The sequence below is a fragment of the Canis lupus genome, chromosome 22 (assembly GCF_048164855.1).
Source record: "Canis lupus baileyi chromosome 22, mCanLup2.hap1, whole genome shotgun sequence".
Taxonomy (NCBI): Eukaryota; Metazoa; Chordata; class Mammalia; order Carnivora; family Canidae; genus Canis; species Canis lupus.
In genome coordinates, this window is record NC_132859.1 from 13081208 (window position 1) to 13099149 (window position 17942).

General features: G+C 41.9%; 2 protein-coding genes across 13 annotated transcripts in view; one reads left to right on the forward strand and one right to left on the reverse strand.

Annotated features, from left to right (window-relative positions):
* DIPK2A (divergent protein kinase domain 2A) overlaps positions 1-13339 on the reverse strand; it is a 30515-nt gene extending 17176 nt beyond the window's left edge. The window contains exon 1 of one of the 3 annotated variants that reach the window (XM_072792395.1): positions 13225-13339. Coding sequence is in view for 1 of the 3 variants with exons in the window: in XM_072792394.1 (XP_072648495.1) it covers positions 6048-6704 (657 nt within the window). In the remaining 2 variants the exon portion in view is untranslated. Of the gene's footprint in view, positions 1-5733; positions 5874-6047; positions 6720-13224 lie in introns of those variants that run through there. The other 2 variants (XM_072792394.1, XM_072792396.1) reach the window with 2 other exon arrangements.
* The window catches only part of SLC9A9 (solute carrier family 9 member A9), a 655912-nt gene continuing 645082 nt past the window's right edge, over positions 7113-17942 (forward strand). For 3 of the 10 annotated variants that reach the window (XM_072792390.1, XM_072792391.1, XM_072792392.1), the window contains exons 1-2: positions 8206-8995; positions 12152-12368. The gene's annotated coding sequence lies outside the window, so the exon portion shown is untranslated. The other 7 variants (XM_072792386.1, XM_072792384.1, XM_072792387.1 and 4 more) reach the window with 7 other exon arrangements.

Below are 17942 nucleotides of genomic sequence, written 5' to 3' on the forward strand. Positions count from 1 at the left end.
CATTAAAAAAAAAAAAAAACTAAGGTTCTAAAACATTAACCATTCAACAACTTTGAGTTAGTATAGAATGCCATTTCAATACTACCCCCACCACTCTGCCTGTCCCCCCACGCCCCTACCCCTGACCTCATTCATGGACAAAATCTCATTTATCCTTCAAAACTCAATATGCCTATGAAATCTTCCCTGGTATCCACACCTAGAAAGGTACACTCAGATGTCCCTCCCTAAATGAGTCATTTGACAGAATATAGGTATCTTTTAATAGGACTTATTATGCTATACTTATTATAATTATTCTTTTATATACCTACCTCCTACATAGTACACTACTTGCTGCCTAGACAGATCCTTTGAATCTCAAGGCCTTCTAAAGGGCTATTTACCAAATGAACAAATAAAGTCCAGTTCTTCTGATTCTAAATCCAGGGCTACAAAGTCCAAAGAGCTTCCAGGTATTTCACAGATAACTCCCCATCAAAAATCTATTTTAGTAAAGACATACAAATTGGACAAAAGATTTGATTACATAATTTAAAACCTTTCAGGGTCTATGTCCAGGATGAATAACTATCCACATCTTACACTAGTAATTTACAATTACTTACTAAAGTTCATTGTATATGTAGGGAAACTGCAGGGCCTATATTCTAAGGTCACATTAGTTCAATATATGCATAATGAATGAAAAGTGAAGACAGAAATAAATATCAGCCGTTCTGTGAAGTTAGCAGCGATGACTGCAATACAGGAACTAGGCCAGAGATCATAAACCAGAAAAACAGAAAATAAAAACCAGTCTGATGATCCCAAGAAATTGACTACCCATGTCTAGAAAGTAGATACCCAAAACGTAAGCTTTCTATTCCCGACTAACATGTGTGAGGAATATGTAGTTATCCATATGGTGGAAATATGAAGGAAAACAGTTCGAAAATTAGACGAAAGTACAGAAAGAAACTCAGAATTAATAATGGTGAGAAGCGATGAATAAATCCAGAAAATAGGCCAGTGGAGCAAAATAATTTTGCTTCACTGATCTGGAAGTGGTGCTATCCTAAGGGTGAACGCCTGTTTCTTTAGGCTTTCCAAAATAAAAGTCTCCTTGGATATGAGGTACACAGAAATATTTTATTATTTTTGTTTTTTCATGAAGGGTGTTCAAGTGTCAATGTCTCTTCTAATTTAAAAAAACAAAACAAAACAGGAGAACACTAAACCTCCAGATTTAAGGTTATGATTACATAAAAAGTGCTCTACTTAGAACTACCTATGCAGAACCACCTCTGAAAACTAAATATGGGAATGCAGTTACCACCTTACCACTGTAGCATCCAGTGGGAAAGTAGGTGGCTCCCTAAGCTGTTTCTTGCAAAGAAACTCCTGATACAAAGTCTGGAACATCTTTTCATAATGCTATTACCCCACATGACACTTGGCTACATTTAGCTCCATTTTTTTTTTTTTTCCTTTAAAGGCAAACTTTGTTTTTTTGTTTTGTTTTTCGTTTTGTTTTAAAATCTGATTTAGTGTGTGTAAAAATTTGGGAGGAAAACAAGCTCAAAAACAGGGTTATCTACCTTGGCCTCCCTCCCATACCTTTTAGCAGGGACCAAGTACCAAACCCCCAATCCCCTTTTAGAAGTTTAAAGCCACTAGTCAAAATCAAACTCAGAAGAGAAGTAGAGAAACAGTAATTTCTCAAATCAAGGGTTTGAGATTCACAGGATACTGGGGCTAAAAAGGAAAGGACCTAATTCATTAGTTTCATTTTATAGGAAAGACCCATAAAATAGTTTACCAACTTGTCCAAAGTAAGGCAGCTAAATGGCCATAATCTTTTGTTTACTTCAAAACCTGTATCTTAGGCAGTGCACCTTAAAAATATTTTCCTCTTTAGGAAGTATTTTTAAGGACAAAACAACAACATTCACTCAAGGTTTTCTATAAAAACTCATTCTGTAATAAGGGATGAACTAAACCAATGTAACTAAAGGTACGGTTCATAGTCTGAATCGTAACTAATTTTAAGGTGATCCATATTCCAAACAAGCTTCAAAACAGCTGATTAAGCAGATGGTTAAAGTTACTTTTACCTTATTTAATGTCTAACACTTACTGAGTGCTTAATAGGCATTTAGCACTATACAATGCATTTTGCATGTACTATGTCATTTATAAGAATTGGAATAAAAGATAAAAATCTATGGCATAAGTGACAGCTACATACGGTAAAAATTAAGGAACTTCTATTAAAACCATGATTCAGGAAATTTAAGACAAAGTCCTATAAATGTAGTGAAACATATTCCTAAATCCTCCATCCTAAACAAACAGCTTTGTTTCTTTAAGTAAGATCATCGTCACTAGGTCTCTAGGTCATCAAGTCAGAGATAGTTTGGGCTTCAGGAAATCCAGACAGTATTTTTCTGTAACAAACACCCAACTTCTATAAATTCAAGAATAAGTAAGTGCAAATATTGGTAGAAAAATTTACCAACAAAGTAACAGAAAACATCTTGACATCTTGCCAAAACAGTTCAACATCTTGATTTTCCAATATTCCAAGAATGCTATTACACAATATAAAATCCACAAAGTCCCTCTCTCCATTTGCTTCATAGGATTATGGTACTTATAATCAAAACAAACTTCTTGGTGAAGTAAAACCATGAAGGAAGGAAGGAAAGTATCAGTGGAGAAGATAATAGTTCTAGCGTTATCTTGTTGTTTGAGGTTTATAAATTTTTTTAGAAAATGATAATTCTATGGCCAAACTACTTTCCTTTAGTTCAAAGGAAACTAGATAAGCTGCTGTAAACTAGTAAAACTATCCAATGATGGGAAGAGTTGTACTTTCACACCTTTTCATACTGGTTAAGTCTATATTACAAATCTACACAGCCTTAAGTAGATGAGGTATGTGCGTTAATAGGTCTTACAGACACTTAGTACCTTTCAAAGTCTTCTTTCAAGGCATAATAGAAAATGCAATTTGTTACTGTTTCTTAAAATCCGAAGAGGCAAATTTAAGTGAGCAAAATCTACCTACATTTTCAGTTCTTTCTTTAGTACCTATCAAAGGAAATCTTTAAATATTTATTTTGGAAGCATATTTACCACACTGAAACTTTTAAGAATAGTTTGATGAAGTCAGTTCAAAAGACTTTTTTCCCCCCTAAGTAGTTAATTTTAGGACAATATAAGAAAAATCTAATTTGTCACCAAGTGTCCAAAAATTCAATAAGTAGCTCCCTCTCCTGGAAAAAAGAAAAATGTGAGTTCCTCTTCAAGCTGTAAAATACATGCTTCGATCTTTAAAATATTTTTTAAGGTACATGAACCAAAATACATAGTCAAATTTGAGTGAGGTTTTCAATCATTGTTAATACCGCATACTACCATAAACAGCAATTAACAGTTTTATAGAAACCTATATAAATACCAAACTTGTATGTCTCGTTAGCAGAAATAACGAACATCATGATTTGACTTAATAATGATCTTTGTACCTGATCACACAATTTTAAGATTCACTTTAGTGGTTTTGCTCCATCATCAAACCTCAAGTGCATTGTTTATACTTCTTAACTCACTAATATTTCCCCCAGATGAAGTAGTTCTATAAAGAAAGTAGCATCTCTGTGAACATTTATTTGAAAATAAATCCTATTCAATGTGCTTGTTCATCATATAAAAAAATAAACATAGCAATAGGAGTACTGGTATTAAAGACCCCAAATTTATATTTCACAGAGCACTTAACAGTTATAGAACTGGACTGCCTAAATTTCAAATGCAACACACAGAAGTCAAAATAAGAAATGTTAACACGTATTTCCTCACATACTAAAACCAAACTCTTATTCCATAACCCATCTATCCACTCATTTAGAGCAATTGTGTCACCAAGTCTAAATTACAAGACTATAACTGATTTTTTAAAAATTGTTTATCACCAAAGATGAAAATAGAGAAAGATTGAGGGAAGAGTTAGTCAGAAAACAAGATACAAGCACACCTGACTATCTCAATCAGAAAGTAAACTGAAAATGTCAAGACAGCTTCAAACTTCAAAAATTCATATAAAAGCTTCCCAAATAAAACAGATTTTCCTTAGTGCAAATCAAGCGCGAAGCTATCTTTACAAAGAGCTGGACCTAGAATGTTCTTAAAATATCAGTCCTAGTATTTGTTGTTGCAACACATGCAAATGTCCGTGTTGAATACATCAATATTCAGAGTTACTTGATAAAAATCTTTCGGTAGGCACCCACTATTACAAGTGCAGAAGATGTGTACTACTACTCAGATAGGTCCTTTTAAATTTCTGGGTCCCAGGGAATTTGACAGATTATCTGCAAATACACTGCTAAAGCTTTCTACAGGGATCAATCTTCCTAATATAAACATCTATTCCTCAAAGAGAAAAAAAATAGTTTAAATAAAAAAAAAAAAGTTGAGGCAAATGTGTACTACAAATATGATCTTAAGCTTTATAGGGTGACTAGTTGCATTGAAACTACTTAATAATTTCTTAGAGGAAAGTTTAACCAGTTTTATACCCCATTCACTGTTAAAGTGTTTAACATACAATCTGTACTTGAAATGTGACCCATTATGTACATCCTATCACAGCTTAAAATTAACTAAGATCCACACTAAAGTTTTGAAAAGTAGTTATTTTGTGTTGAAATTATTCGGCTGAACTAATCAAATGAAGCTGGTTTCCCTTACCTAAGATGGGCATTAGGGAACTTGAGAAAAGAAAGCAATATAAATGAATACTGTACATTCCTATTGCACTTGACTTTAAAAAAAAAAAACCCACCAAGAATCCTGTTACAACCACACCCCCCCAATAGTAACATTCTCAGCCGCACAAAGAGCATTAAGTATATCAAAGTTAGTAATTACTAATTTTAAGTCATGCCCCCCTCATATTTGATAAACAGCAAAACTGGTATGGAAAAGGGGCAAGGTAACTTTCCTGCAGTTACAGGAAGGATCACAAACCCACAACTGTTACCACTATTAAAGAACCCCGCACGAAAGCGGGTGGGAATGTGTGGAAACTTGGGAACTACTCCAAAGGTCAACAGTTTTTTGTTTTGTTTTTTTTTGGAGGGGGGGGGGTTCTTTTTTTTCCCTGTCACCTGTTAAAAAGATGCCAACCTATTCCCCTAAAAGGTGTGTTTGTTTTCAAAACAAAATCACGAGAAGGCCAGTAACTCAACTAGACCAGAGAAAAGAATCTCTTTCCCCTGTTTCTCACCCTGGCCTAACATTTCATCTCCTTCCTGCAGCCAAATCACTAGATGAATAAGGCAGGTCACAGAATCAGGATGCAAATGTCCGTGTTGACCTCAAATCCTCGCAGCCCCAAGTCCGACGATGCCTCACTTTCTTTCCTTCCTCTTCCTAATCCCACGCAAAGCACAGCCCGAGGATTAACCTGACCGCAGCCTCGATTCCCCCAGCTTGCCCCCCAACGACCCGCCCGCCAGGTAAATGAGCTAAAGGATAAAACAAAGACTGTGGGGCCGAAGTCAGGCCAGGCAACAAGAGTACTGCTACTAGGGGGGGAGCAGACGCTCGCTCTCTAGGGGCTGGAAACACTGCAGAAGAACGAAGGCAGCTCCGAGGGCTCGTCCACAGACTGCGCTGGGGAAGTGCAAACCCCGGCGGATAAAAGCAGAAAGGCGGAGAGAAGGGCCCCCAAGGAACACTCACAGGAGAGACATTTTGGGAACGTACGAGACGAGACGCGCTGCTCCCTCTGGCGTTAAAGGATCCGCAGTCAAATGCGAGGCGCGCCCGAGTCGAGGTGCCAAGAGCGGGCTCTCCAGCAGCCGGGCCGCCGTCCGCCGTCCGGGGTCTCCCCGCGCCGCCCCCTTCCCGCGCTCGCGGGCTGGCCCAGCCGGGCCGGGTCCACGGCGGGCGACCAAGGAGCGCCGGCGGGGCCACTTCTCCGACTCCAGCCCCCGCGCCCCCGCCCCGCGCCGCCCCTCGCGGCAGGACGCCCCCCTCCCGGGCTCCGCGCCTACCTGTAGCACCAGCGGCTCGGGGTTGAAGGCCAGGGTCAGCAGCAGCTGCATGCGCTCCGAGTCCTTGAGGTTGCGCAGCAGGAAGCTGCCCGAGTCCTTGGTCTCGGCGTAGCGGCGCACCAGGCGGTCGAGCAGCCGCTGCGAGGGGCAGTGCACCAGGTCCGACCAGCCCTCCACCGCCTCGGGCGTGAGCAGCCGCACGTCGCCGTTGAGGCGCGCGAACTCGGTGCGGGGCATGGCCTGGAGCAGGTCGCAGCGCGGGCGGCCGGTGGCCCGCTTGCAGATGCTCTGGTCGAGCTGCGCCAGCTCGCGCTGCGAGCCGAGGCGCTTGAGCACCACTCGGCGGCGGCCGCCCTCGCGGGGCTCGCCGTACTGCGCGAAGTAGACGTTCTTCACGTTGAGGAAGTCCAGCAGGCGCAGGCGGCCCCACGCCTCGAACACCACCTGCCCGTTGAGGAAGCGGCGGCACCAGCTCGTGCCGAAGCACGCCGGGCACTTATTGAGCTGCAGGAAGCGCCGGTCGGCCAGCTCGTTGCGCTGCCAGGAGGCGAGCAGCGACGGCGAGTGCAGCACCATCAGCACCAACAGGCTGCCCAGCGCCGCCAGCTTCAGCGAGCGGGACAGGCGGCCCAGCTTCGGGGGCACCAGGCGCCACATCCCGCCCGCCGCCCGCCGCCCGTCCGCACGCACCCGGAGGGCGAGGGCACCCCGCGGGCGCCCCCGCCGCGCCGAGACCCGGGGAGCGAGCGGCAGGGGCCCCGGGCGAGAGACGGCGCGGGGCGCGGGTCCGGGGCGCGGGTCCGGGGCGCGGGCCGGGGCGGCAGGCGGCAGGCGGCGTGGGTGTGTGAGGCGGAAAGGCGGGGAGCGGGCAGGAGCCGACCCGAGCGGGCTGCCACTTCCCCCCGCCACTAGTCTCCACAACTCTCGAGCTCCCTCCTCCGAGCTCCCCGCCCTCCGACTCCGGCGGCGCCTCCCGCACGCCGACCAAGTTATAGAGGGCCGGGCCGGGCGGGGGAGGGAGGGAGCGCGGGGACCCGACGGCCGCGCGCGCGCGCACGCGCACTGCTCGCTCGGGGCGCGGGAGCGGCGGCGGCGGCGGCGGCGGCGGGCGCCTGTGGGGCGAGCGGGGTCTCCGAGGGGCGAGAAACAGGGACTCACGGAAGGGGAAGAGAAGCTGGAATGTCTCACACCGAAAAGTAGCAACAGTGTAGGAAGGTGGGGAGGAGGAGGCGCCCGCGCGTCCCTGACGCCTCACGCCCGGATTCGTACGCGCCGGCTCTCCAGAGGGAGGGAGCGGGGCGCGGGCGCGGGCGGGGGCGGGGGGGCGGGGGCAGGGGGCGGGGCTCCGGGGCGGAGCCAGCGCGTCGCGCGCCGCCCGGAAAGCGTAAGCGCGAGCCCGCGGGGGAGGCTTGCGGGGCCCGCTCCGCGGGGGCGGGGCTCGGGCTCGGGCTCGGGCTCCTGGAGGAGGGAGGAGCTGGCGAGGTCGGGCGCTGAAGCGACTTTGGCTTCGCAGCTCATCTTTTATGACCGCGGAGGCTTCCTGGGGTGGCCTCTCTCTGGCCGTCACGGAAACCGTCCTGTGAGGGGGAAGGGGAGAAAGAGACGAATCGGCGGAGGCCGCTCGCCCGCCCCGGGACTGCGCGCGCCGGGGGAGGTGGAGGGGGCGGGGCAACGTGCGCCTCGGCCCTCGGGCGGGTGCGGCGCGCGCCGGGGGGCGGGGCTGGGGGCGGGGCGCGCCCGGCGGGACTTGGCAGAGCCCGGGGGCCGCGCGCCTCCTGGCCGGGGGCGGGCCTGCGCTGGGAACGTGGGAACTCGTTGGGGGCCGCGGCCTGGGCGTCTGTTATTATCTGCGGAGGCCTCTCAAATTTCCTGAGCGGGTTGCCGGGGCTGGGGGGGCGGTTCAAAAGGCAGCTAAGTGGGAAGTGTGGTGAAGCGAGAGGCGGCGCGGCCCGCGGTGGCGGCTGTGAAGAAGCGGGGAGGAGCCACGTGGGCAGGTTCGCCTCGGCCCCCGGCCCCCGCCCCCCGCCCCGGCTGGTTGCGCAGCCCGCGCCTGGAGCCGCTTTCCCTGCTCGGAGAAGTGAGTTTCCCGGCGCCGTCCGAGCGCCGCGGGCTGGTGTTTCCAGCCCCGCCCGCGGCGCCCCCGGGGCTGGGGGCTGGGACCTGGGACCTGCCCCCGGGCCGCGGCGCGCTGCTGTGGCGGTAGCCATGGGGACGCGGCGGCCGGGATTCGCGCCACGGCTGCAAAAATAGCTCGGAAATGCCGAACCGTAGAGCGCCTAGTTTTGGTATAAGTTTCGGGGCTCTAGCAGCAAGCCGGGAACACGGGAGCCGCTCCGTGTTAGCGCCCTAAGAGTTCAGAGGAGTAGCTGGTCTGAGAAGAAGCGAGTTCCCGAGTTAACTTTAGGGACGGAGCCGTGATTTTTAGAGGACGGCGGTGCCCGGCACGTACACAGGCCGACTGACTGCGGGGCCAGCCCCGCTGCAGGAGCCGAACCGCCTCCCCGTGGTGGTCGCAGCCGCTATTTGATCGTCCCAGTGAAAGGCGCAGCCATCCTCTCGTGGAGGACTATTGAGTCCTTCCTGATACAAGAATTCAAGCTTAAAAAAAAAAAAAAAAAAAAAACCATCCTGTGGACAATTCAGTATATTCAACACAGAAGTCGTTTTTAAATGATGCTACATCGGATACAGGCACATTGGAAGATGTAGTGTTCAGTTTTGTGTAAAGCGGCTGAGAAAGCTGGCTGCTACAGCTAAGGACTTTTTGCCCCCCTCCGGCAGTAATTTTTACATAACTTGCCTCCCAGCGTCCCCCAAACTCCCATGCAATGTGAAATCATGAGCGAAATATCAAACGAGGACTTCCCAAAATAAAGCGTTTGTTGTGATTAGTCTGGATGTGTCCACTCTGCTGCCGCTGCTCCTACTCCTGCTGAATTGTAAACTAGGCAAGTCTTTCCTAAACCGCAAGTTTCCTATCCCTAATCTCTTTCTTACCTGTCCCGTAGGTGTGTTTGGTTAATACCAGATAATCAATGTGGAAATTCTTTTAAAAAGATAAAAGCATTACATACATACATTTTCGTATTTATAGATAGAATGGATGATTCCATTAGCATTCTTGAGGGTAAACTGATTAAGCTGAGAGAATTGGAGCATAGAGACTATTTAGGTGACTAGTAACAGGATTTAAGAGGTAGAGCTCCTCTGTATGGAAAAGATCTTGAGTTCTGAAACTATTCTCAGCCTCCAAATCCTTGGATTTTTATTAAGGCATTATCTGAAGAGTGGAAGTAAAAAAGGTTACTAGTTTATACAAGTTGAATTTTGAAAAGTATTTGCTTTGTCTCTAAATATTTTGCATTTGTTTAAAAGCTCCGATACTTTCAGTTAAGGTTTCTAGACCTTTATTAAGAAAGATCCAAAAATTTAATGACATTTTAAAGTATATTTTAAAAATGGCTTACACCTATAAGAGAGAAACTTAGAGTGTTCCAAGTACTTACTATATTAGGGTTTGGAGAAAGATCAGTAAGTGAATGTTAAAGTACGTTACCCACCTATCCTATAAATTACAGGATGCTTTTGGCTAATGGATTATAAACTAACATCCAAAGCTTTTCCCCTTAAGCTTAAATAATGGCAAATAATGTAATTTCCAGTGCACCGTAAAATGTTATAATATAATAACAGTCACTTTTAAATGTGTGCCACGGAGTGAAATACGGTATTTTGATACCCATCATCCATTTTTAAAAAGTGAACTAACACTTTGATTATGTAAGTATTTTATTGTATTGCTGTTTTATTCTTTGCAGTAGTGATTTTCAGGAACTATTGCCTCCTTCCCAGGGGACGTTTGACCATATCTGGAGACATTTTTGGTGTCCTAGCCAGAGAGCAGGGGCTACTGGTTATCTAGTGGGAGGAAGCCAGGGATATGGCAAAACATCCTACATTGCACAAAGCAGCCTTCAACAACAAAAATTCACCAGCCGAAAATGTCAATAGTGCTATGCTACTGAGAAACCCAGGCCTACAGAATTCTGCTCTTATGTAGAATGGTTTGGGACATTAAAGTCTTAGTGTGGTTATCATTCTTTGTTGCAGCAAAAAAAAGTTGTGTATATTGCCTGCATGTCCTGTGGTCATAATGTTCTAAATGTTAAGTTAATCCAGGGAAATTTTTTTTAGCACTATGACTATTATTAATATACAACTGATCAATATATAAATATTGCAATTTTGAATAATTATAAAAAACTATACTTTATTGAGATGTATTTCTTGGTAAGATTGGGCTCTATCATTTAGCTTAAGTTTTCGTGGATGAATATTATTTATTGCTAGCATCTGACAGAGTTCAACATCAATTCTTTTTCTCCTTTTCATTTTGTGAGGTGTAAAGGCCTAAACATCTTGTTCTTTTGAGAGGAATAAAAAGAATTGGTAATATAGCTGTGTTGTTCAATTCCTTTTATTCCTATTGAGTTATCTGCCAAAAATCATGGCATATCATGATTCTGACGGCCCATCATATCAATTAGATTCTTCAGTTAAGTTCGGTTTAGAATGGAAAGTATTAGGATCACAACTTGGAAAATAATACCTGACCTAGTTGTTTATTTTCTCAAAATTGACTTTTAGTTGCCCTGGCAGTTATGTCCTGGAACAATGCACCATAGTGAGATTCAGAATAGATAAGAGGTATTTATTTCTTTTGTAAAGGCTAAAAGGGCAATTCTCTGTGTACTGAAGTATCTCAAACAGTATCTGATTTAAGTAGTTTATTAGTAATTATTGGACGGGTGGATGAATAAATAGTTGAAGGAACACTTTAGGATTAAATATTATTGTCATAATCCAAGCTAGAAATGATGGGTGATGCAAGGAAGCTGGTGGGAACACTGGATATATTCTGAAGACAGACCTGACATAATTTACTCAAGGTTTGGATGTGAGAGAAGGAAGCATCGGCTATCACTGTGTGGTTTTTATCCTAAACTACTGGAAGATTTACTCTTTGCTGCTATGGGAGATGCTGAGAAGAAAAGAATGAGGCAGTTAGAAATACACTTCCCCCTGTCCATTTTCTTTAGTGCCATATTTGTGCTTCTAAGTGTAAAGTAGCTGTTGAAGTTTTTAGTTACCTATCAAAATATAAATAATATTATACATTACTCTCAGTCCAATTAAGACGTCCCACAAAATGATGGGGTCTTTTCCTTTGTTTCTAATTCCATTGCTTAAAATTCAAACACTTGACAATATTAATTGTAACTCTTTGCTAAGCAATGTTAATCATCTGATTTGTGTATATTAGGTTACCTTGAGGACAGCTTTTATAGTTGAAAGCTGCTCAGTGTTTTATTTATTTTTTATTTTAGGCAGATTGTATTTTAAAACAATAACTATACACAAGTACTTTTTTAAGACAGGTTCAATGTCAAACAGTTGGCTTCATTGGATATAGAAAACCCAAACACTCAAATTATGATTTTATTTTGATAATTGAATCATATAGTTTTCTGACTTGTGCAAAACAATGCAACTTAGTTCAGATGCAACTGCAACCTGTGTTTTATGATTTCTATTAATTCAAATTAACCTTCGATATTATTGGCTAGCCTAACCAAGAGAGGCACATACTTCTCTCAGTAAATTTTTATACTTGCTTTTTTTCCAGTTTGTTTCAGCAAAGAAAATAATATATGCAAAAACAAAAATTAACACCATTTCAATGACCGGTTATTTTCATACTCACTTGTTACGATCTTTTGAAAAGTTAGCCCAAAATGTGTACACTTGTGTAAATTAACATTAATACTACCTATTTTACAGGTTGGCATATGTACTGAAAGTGCCCCTTAAGTTTCACCCAAATTCAAGAGTCTGGGGGTATGGGTTCTCAGTCCAGTGGATGAGACAGATACATGCATACCAGCTTTATTACATATCTGTGATAAATGTTGAAGTATAAACAAATATTGGAGCATAAGCAAGTTGGAAATTCCTGTAGTTACTGGCATTATATTTGCATTGATAGCTCTCAGGAGAGGGAGTTGTGTGCACTAGGATAATATTGCTTCTTTCTCCTTTGACAGCCTGTTTTCTTCTTAAGCCTCGCATCATCCTATGTCTCTTGCCTCTCTGAATCTACTAACTTGTGCAGATGATTTTCCTGTCACCTCTAGTGGATGATGACAGCTGCAGCCCATTTCTCTAGCCAGCCAAGCATGCCAGAAAGCTTGGAGAACCTCAACTGCCCTTTACAGAGCAAAAGCATCCTCTGAGTAGCTGAAGCTCAGACTTCTAAATAAGGTATCTTTACCAAGATCCCTTTATGGAAACCACATGTAAAAGACTTGCCCTAGTCTTCAGCCTGCTGGCTGTGCCGGTTGTAAAGATGAGCCACAGGTGAAGAAGGCTATTTATGTTTTGCACTTAGGTATCAAATGTAATATGTATTTAGTGTTCAAAATTATATGGTTCAGATGTTTTTGTTTGTTTTCCTTACAAAAGGGCGTATAAACCCTGTAGTAAATAATTAAGAATTCCCATTTTGGGAAACTTAAAGATCCTGGCCAATTCTAACATGTGGGGTGTGTGTGTGTGTGTGTATTTATGTATATGTATGTATGTATTTATATGTGTGGAGGGGTGGTTTCCCACGTCAGCAAGCAATTCTCCCAACCCCAGCTGAGTATCCGACAACTTAACTCAATTCTGATACTATCTACCTGGAGATAGCATCAAATTCCACAGGTTAAGGGCTTGGTCCCATAAGACACCAGGTGCAAGTCCAGGTAGTTACCTATGCTTCTGAATGACCAGCTATAAGTCAGAGGTTCCCACGACTCCCCCCTTTGGGTTACAGGTTAAGGGTTCAGTCCTATAAGACTTTCTGTTCCCATATCAGATGCCAGTAGCAAGTCCAGGTTGTCATCTATGCTTCTCTCACATAACCCCTCCTCAGGTTTGATTAATTTGTTAGAGTGCCTCACAGAACTCAGAGAAATGTTTTATTCACTAGATTACTTACTTATTATAAAAAGACATAACTCAGGAATAGTCATATATATGGAAGAGATGCATGGGGCAAGGTGTGGGAAAAGGGCTAGGAACTTCCATGCCCTTCCCAAGTGTGCCACTCTCCCCTGACCATATGTTCACCAACCTGGCAATTCTCTGCACATCTTTTTGGAGTTTTATAGAAGCTTCATTACATAGGTATGATTGATTTGGTCTTTGGCCATTGGTACTGATTCAGCCTCCAGCCCCTCTCCCTTCTCTTTCTTTTCGTCAAAGAGTGGGACTAAAAGTTCTAACCCTCTATTCCTGGTTGGTTTCCTTGGCAACCAGCCCCCATCCTTCTATGCTATTCAAGTCATCCATTAACATAAACCTAGTTGTGGTGGAAAGAGTCTTGTTATGAATAAAAAGACACTCATTTACCTTTATGGCTCTGAAGTACTTTCAGGAACTGAGGACAAAAGACAAAATATTATAACAAAAGATGCTTCCATTGTTCTTATGCTCAGATATTCCAAGGTTTGGGGGATCTGTGAGCCAGAAACCATGGATAAAGACCAAATATGTATGTATTATAAATCACAGTATCATAGAAACTAATTGCAGGGATGTCCTGTCATCCAGTGTAATGTAATTACAGAATGTGGCCCATTAAACTATGGGTTTATGGCAGATTTACCATCTTTGAAATGTAACTGATTCACTGGTCTATCACTTTGACAGATCATCTACTACTTTCTATCTATCCTTGTGCTACCATGTACTTACTGTAGAGAGTAGACTGATATGCAGGGCTTTTTCCTACTCCCCCCCCCCCCCCCAGGAAATAGTAATGCTTTAGTTATTTTTTTAAGAAGCCAGAAATTAAGAATTGAAATCACAGAATTAATACATGTCTTTATTATAAGTAAGCTTCCTTGAAGATTTGCCTTATTCTTAGAAAGTAGAACTTGAATATTTATAGAGAAAAAATACTGTGTGCTGATCTAATCACAAGATAACACCATTAGAATGTGTTGACAAACTAAAAATAACAACTTAGTAGATTAAACTGAAATTTCATAATAATTTGTATTTTTATAGACGTTATATCATTCTAAGGTAGTGTAACATTTAATTTCAGTTTTGAGTTTGCAGACTCAGGAGTAAATATAGTTTTGAAGTTATAGGACTTGTTTTATTTTTTTTCTTTTATTTATTTATTTTTTAAGATTTTATTTATTTACTCATGAGAGACACAGAGAGAGAGAGGCAGAGACACAGGCAGAGGGAGAAGCAGGCTCCATGTGGGGAGCCGGATTGGGGACTGGATCCCAGGACTCCAGGATCACGCCCTGGGCTGAAGGCAGGTGCTAAACCGCTGAGCCACCCAGTGATGCCCAGGACTTGTTTTAAAACAAGCTTTAAATTTTCTGTAAGGGTAGGTTTTAATTTTTTTATTAGGTTTTGATTCCCAAGTCTTTAAGGCACTAATACTTAATTTCGAAGAGTATGTAGTGAAAGACAATTGAAAAAAAAGTTATGTAATCTCCAGTATCAAAAAGAAAAAAATAGTTCCGTGTGTTAAAGTCTCAAATATCAAAGAAATGAGCAACAGTAAATAGTAAAAACTTTCCTACAAAAATTATTAAACTGTAGCATTTCTTTTATTTACTTTTTAGAGCATATGTTCCTACCATGATGACTACCAACGAATTACATTTTTTACATTGTTCTTCTCTTGAAACTGGAAATAACTGCAAAGGAAATTTCAGGGAAAATATTTTTTTAGATTTTATTTTAAAATTATTTTCAAATTCCACAGATCTCTTTAAAAGCCATGCAGGGAGCCCAATGTGGGACTCGATCCCAGGACTCCAGGATCACGCCCTGGGCAGAAGGCAGCGCTAAACCACTGAACCACCCAGGATGCCCTAGCCTGTCTTTTTTAGATTTATTGCTTGTATTTGGAAATAAAGTATTTTTGTTTATTGTGTTCATATTGGCAATAATGTTGCATTTCTTATTCTGATTGAAGATTCTTTGGGTTTTTTTTTTACACACACCATTCATAAATTATAGTAGCATCATTTAAAAAAATAATTTTTAGGAGTAAATCTAAAGAAAGAAAAATGGACAACTCAATATTGAAAATTACAGATCATTATTGAGAGACAAGAACTAAATAAATGGAGATAGTGATATACCATGTTTGAGAAATAGTAGACTTAATGTTGTAAAGATGTTAGTTGTAAAGATGTTATTTTATAATTCAACATAACCCCCATCAAAATCCCAACAGGTTTTTTAGATTAAATTGACAAGCTGAAAACTCATACAGATATACACAGAGCCAGGAATAGCCAAGTTGTTCTTGAAGAACAAAAAGCAGGAGGGCTGAGTAAATACAAACAGTAAAAACAAACACATAGGTAGTCAGCTGATTATAACAATCTTGACCTGTGTCTTCACATGCCAAATACCAAAATCCAAAATCAGTTCTAAAGGAATTAAAAACTAAATGTGGATGATAAAATACTAAAGTTTTCAAAGGAAACAACATTTGCATGACCTTTGATAGGCTATGATTCAGAAAATCCCTAAGACCACTCCCAGGTTCAGTAATTCACTGGAAGAACAGAATTCAGCAAAGCTAGTATACTCATGGTTTTAGTTTACTATAGTGAAAGAATACAGATTAAAATCAGCAACAGGAAAAGGTGCATAGGGCAGGGTGCAGGACAGACCAGTCACAGAGAGCTTCCAGTTTGTTTTCTCCCAGTGGCATTATGTGAACAGTGCTTGCTTCTCCCAACAGTGATATGTGGCAATGCGCACAGAGTCTTGTCAACCACTAAGCGTTAGTGTCCAGGGTTTGTTTGTTTTGTTTTGTTTCTATTTATATTCAATTTATCAACATATAGTATAATACCCCTTGCTCATCCCATTAAGTGCCCTCCTTAGTGTCCATCACCCAGTCACCCCATCCCCCTGCCCTCCTCCTCAATGTCCAGGGTTTTTAATGGGCATCAGTCCTCATAATCATGGCTCTCTTCCCACATTGCTAATCTTAGTCTCCATTTCCTCCAAAGGTCAGTGTGATACCATAGGGGCCAAGGCCCCCCCATAAATCACATTGTTACTATAGACTATTTGGCATAGCTTAAGACCCCAAGTAAACAAAGACACTCTTATGAGGCAGGACATTCAAGGCTTATGGGTTACCTCCTGGGAGTCAGGGATAAGGGCCATACTTTTCTTTGGACAAGATTAATCTTTTGCTACCCATAGGTAAACAGAGTTCTTAAACAGGAAGTATCAAAACCTCTAGACATAAATATAAAATGATAAATTGGTCTTTATTAAGAACTTTTATTCATTCAAAGAATGATTAAGTAACTCAGTTTAGGAGAAAGTATCTCCAATGCACACATTTAACAAAGATGTATCTAGATTATGTAAAGAGCTTGTAGAAATTAATAAGAAAAAAAAACCAATGATGGTGGGGGGTAGGGGCACAACAAGCAGAACACTTAAGAAGTTACTTTAAAAAAGATAAACTTCACCTTTATTAAATCAATAAGAAAAAAACTCAGTGATGGTTGAGGGTTAGGGGGACAACAGGCAAAAGACTTAAGGCACTTTAAAAAACATAAATCTCACCTTTATTATCAGCCTAACAAATTAAAGTCATAATACTACTATGTACTTAGACAAATGACTAAAAGGAAAAATATAATACTAGACTTGGCAAAAATGTGGAGCAATCCTACCTCTTATACAATGCTGGTGGGAATGTCAATTAGTACTTTGGCAGAATCTACTAAAGGTGAACATAGGCGCTGAGTGAAGTAAGTCAATCGGAGAAGGACAAACATTGTATGTTCTCATTCATTTGGGGAATATAAATAATAGTGAAAGGGAATATAAGGGAAGGGAGAAGAAATGTGTGGGAAATATCAGAAAGGGAGACAGAACGTAAAGACTGCTAACCTGCGAAACGAACTAGGGGTGGTAGAAGGGGAGGAGGGCAGGGGGTGGGAGTGAATGGGTGACGGGCACTGGGGGTTATTCTGTATGTTGGTAAATTGAACACCAATAAAAAATAAATTAAAAAAAAAAGGAAATTTGCCAAAAAAGAAAAAAAATTACCATAAAAAAATAATAAATTAAAAAAAAAAAGGTGAACATAGGCGTACCTTATGACCTGGCAGTTTTATTACTAAGTGTATACCCAAGAGAAAACTCATGCATTCATTCATCAACAGACATATTCTAGAATGTTCATTGCAACTCTATAATACAAAAAACTGAAGAATGGTCAAATGTCCTTTAACAATAGAAAATGTGGTTATATTCAAATGGTGGAATATGACAGAGCAATGAGAATTAGCAATCTACAACTGGGTAACACAATATGGATGAATTTCACAAAATGTTGAAGGAAAGCCAGACCGTGGATTCTGCATTATTGTACTTACATAAGTACAAAATCATAAATTAAGAATCAATTTAGCAGTTATTCTTAGGCAATACAAACGGCATATAGTGACTGGGAGGTGCACAAGAAAGGTTCCAAAATGCTTAGCTTCTCTGTCTAAGGTATGTACATTCAAGGTATCTGAAGTTTTCCTAGATGTAAGTAGGTACTTGATTTTCATTTGCTTTACAGGCCATTCTTAAAGAGACAATCTACTTTAAAGGTAATTAACTTCTTAAAAGGTAGACATAACTTATAAATGACTTTTTTATGGTTTGTATTTATGAAGGTTTCAAAAGCAGTGTGCCACCATTTTGCACAAACATGAGATGATAAAATATTTTATCTTTGTCCCTGGTTCCTGACACAAAGCTCCTAAAATTTTGGAATTTCCTCAGTGATGA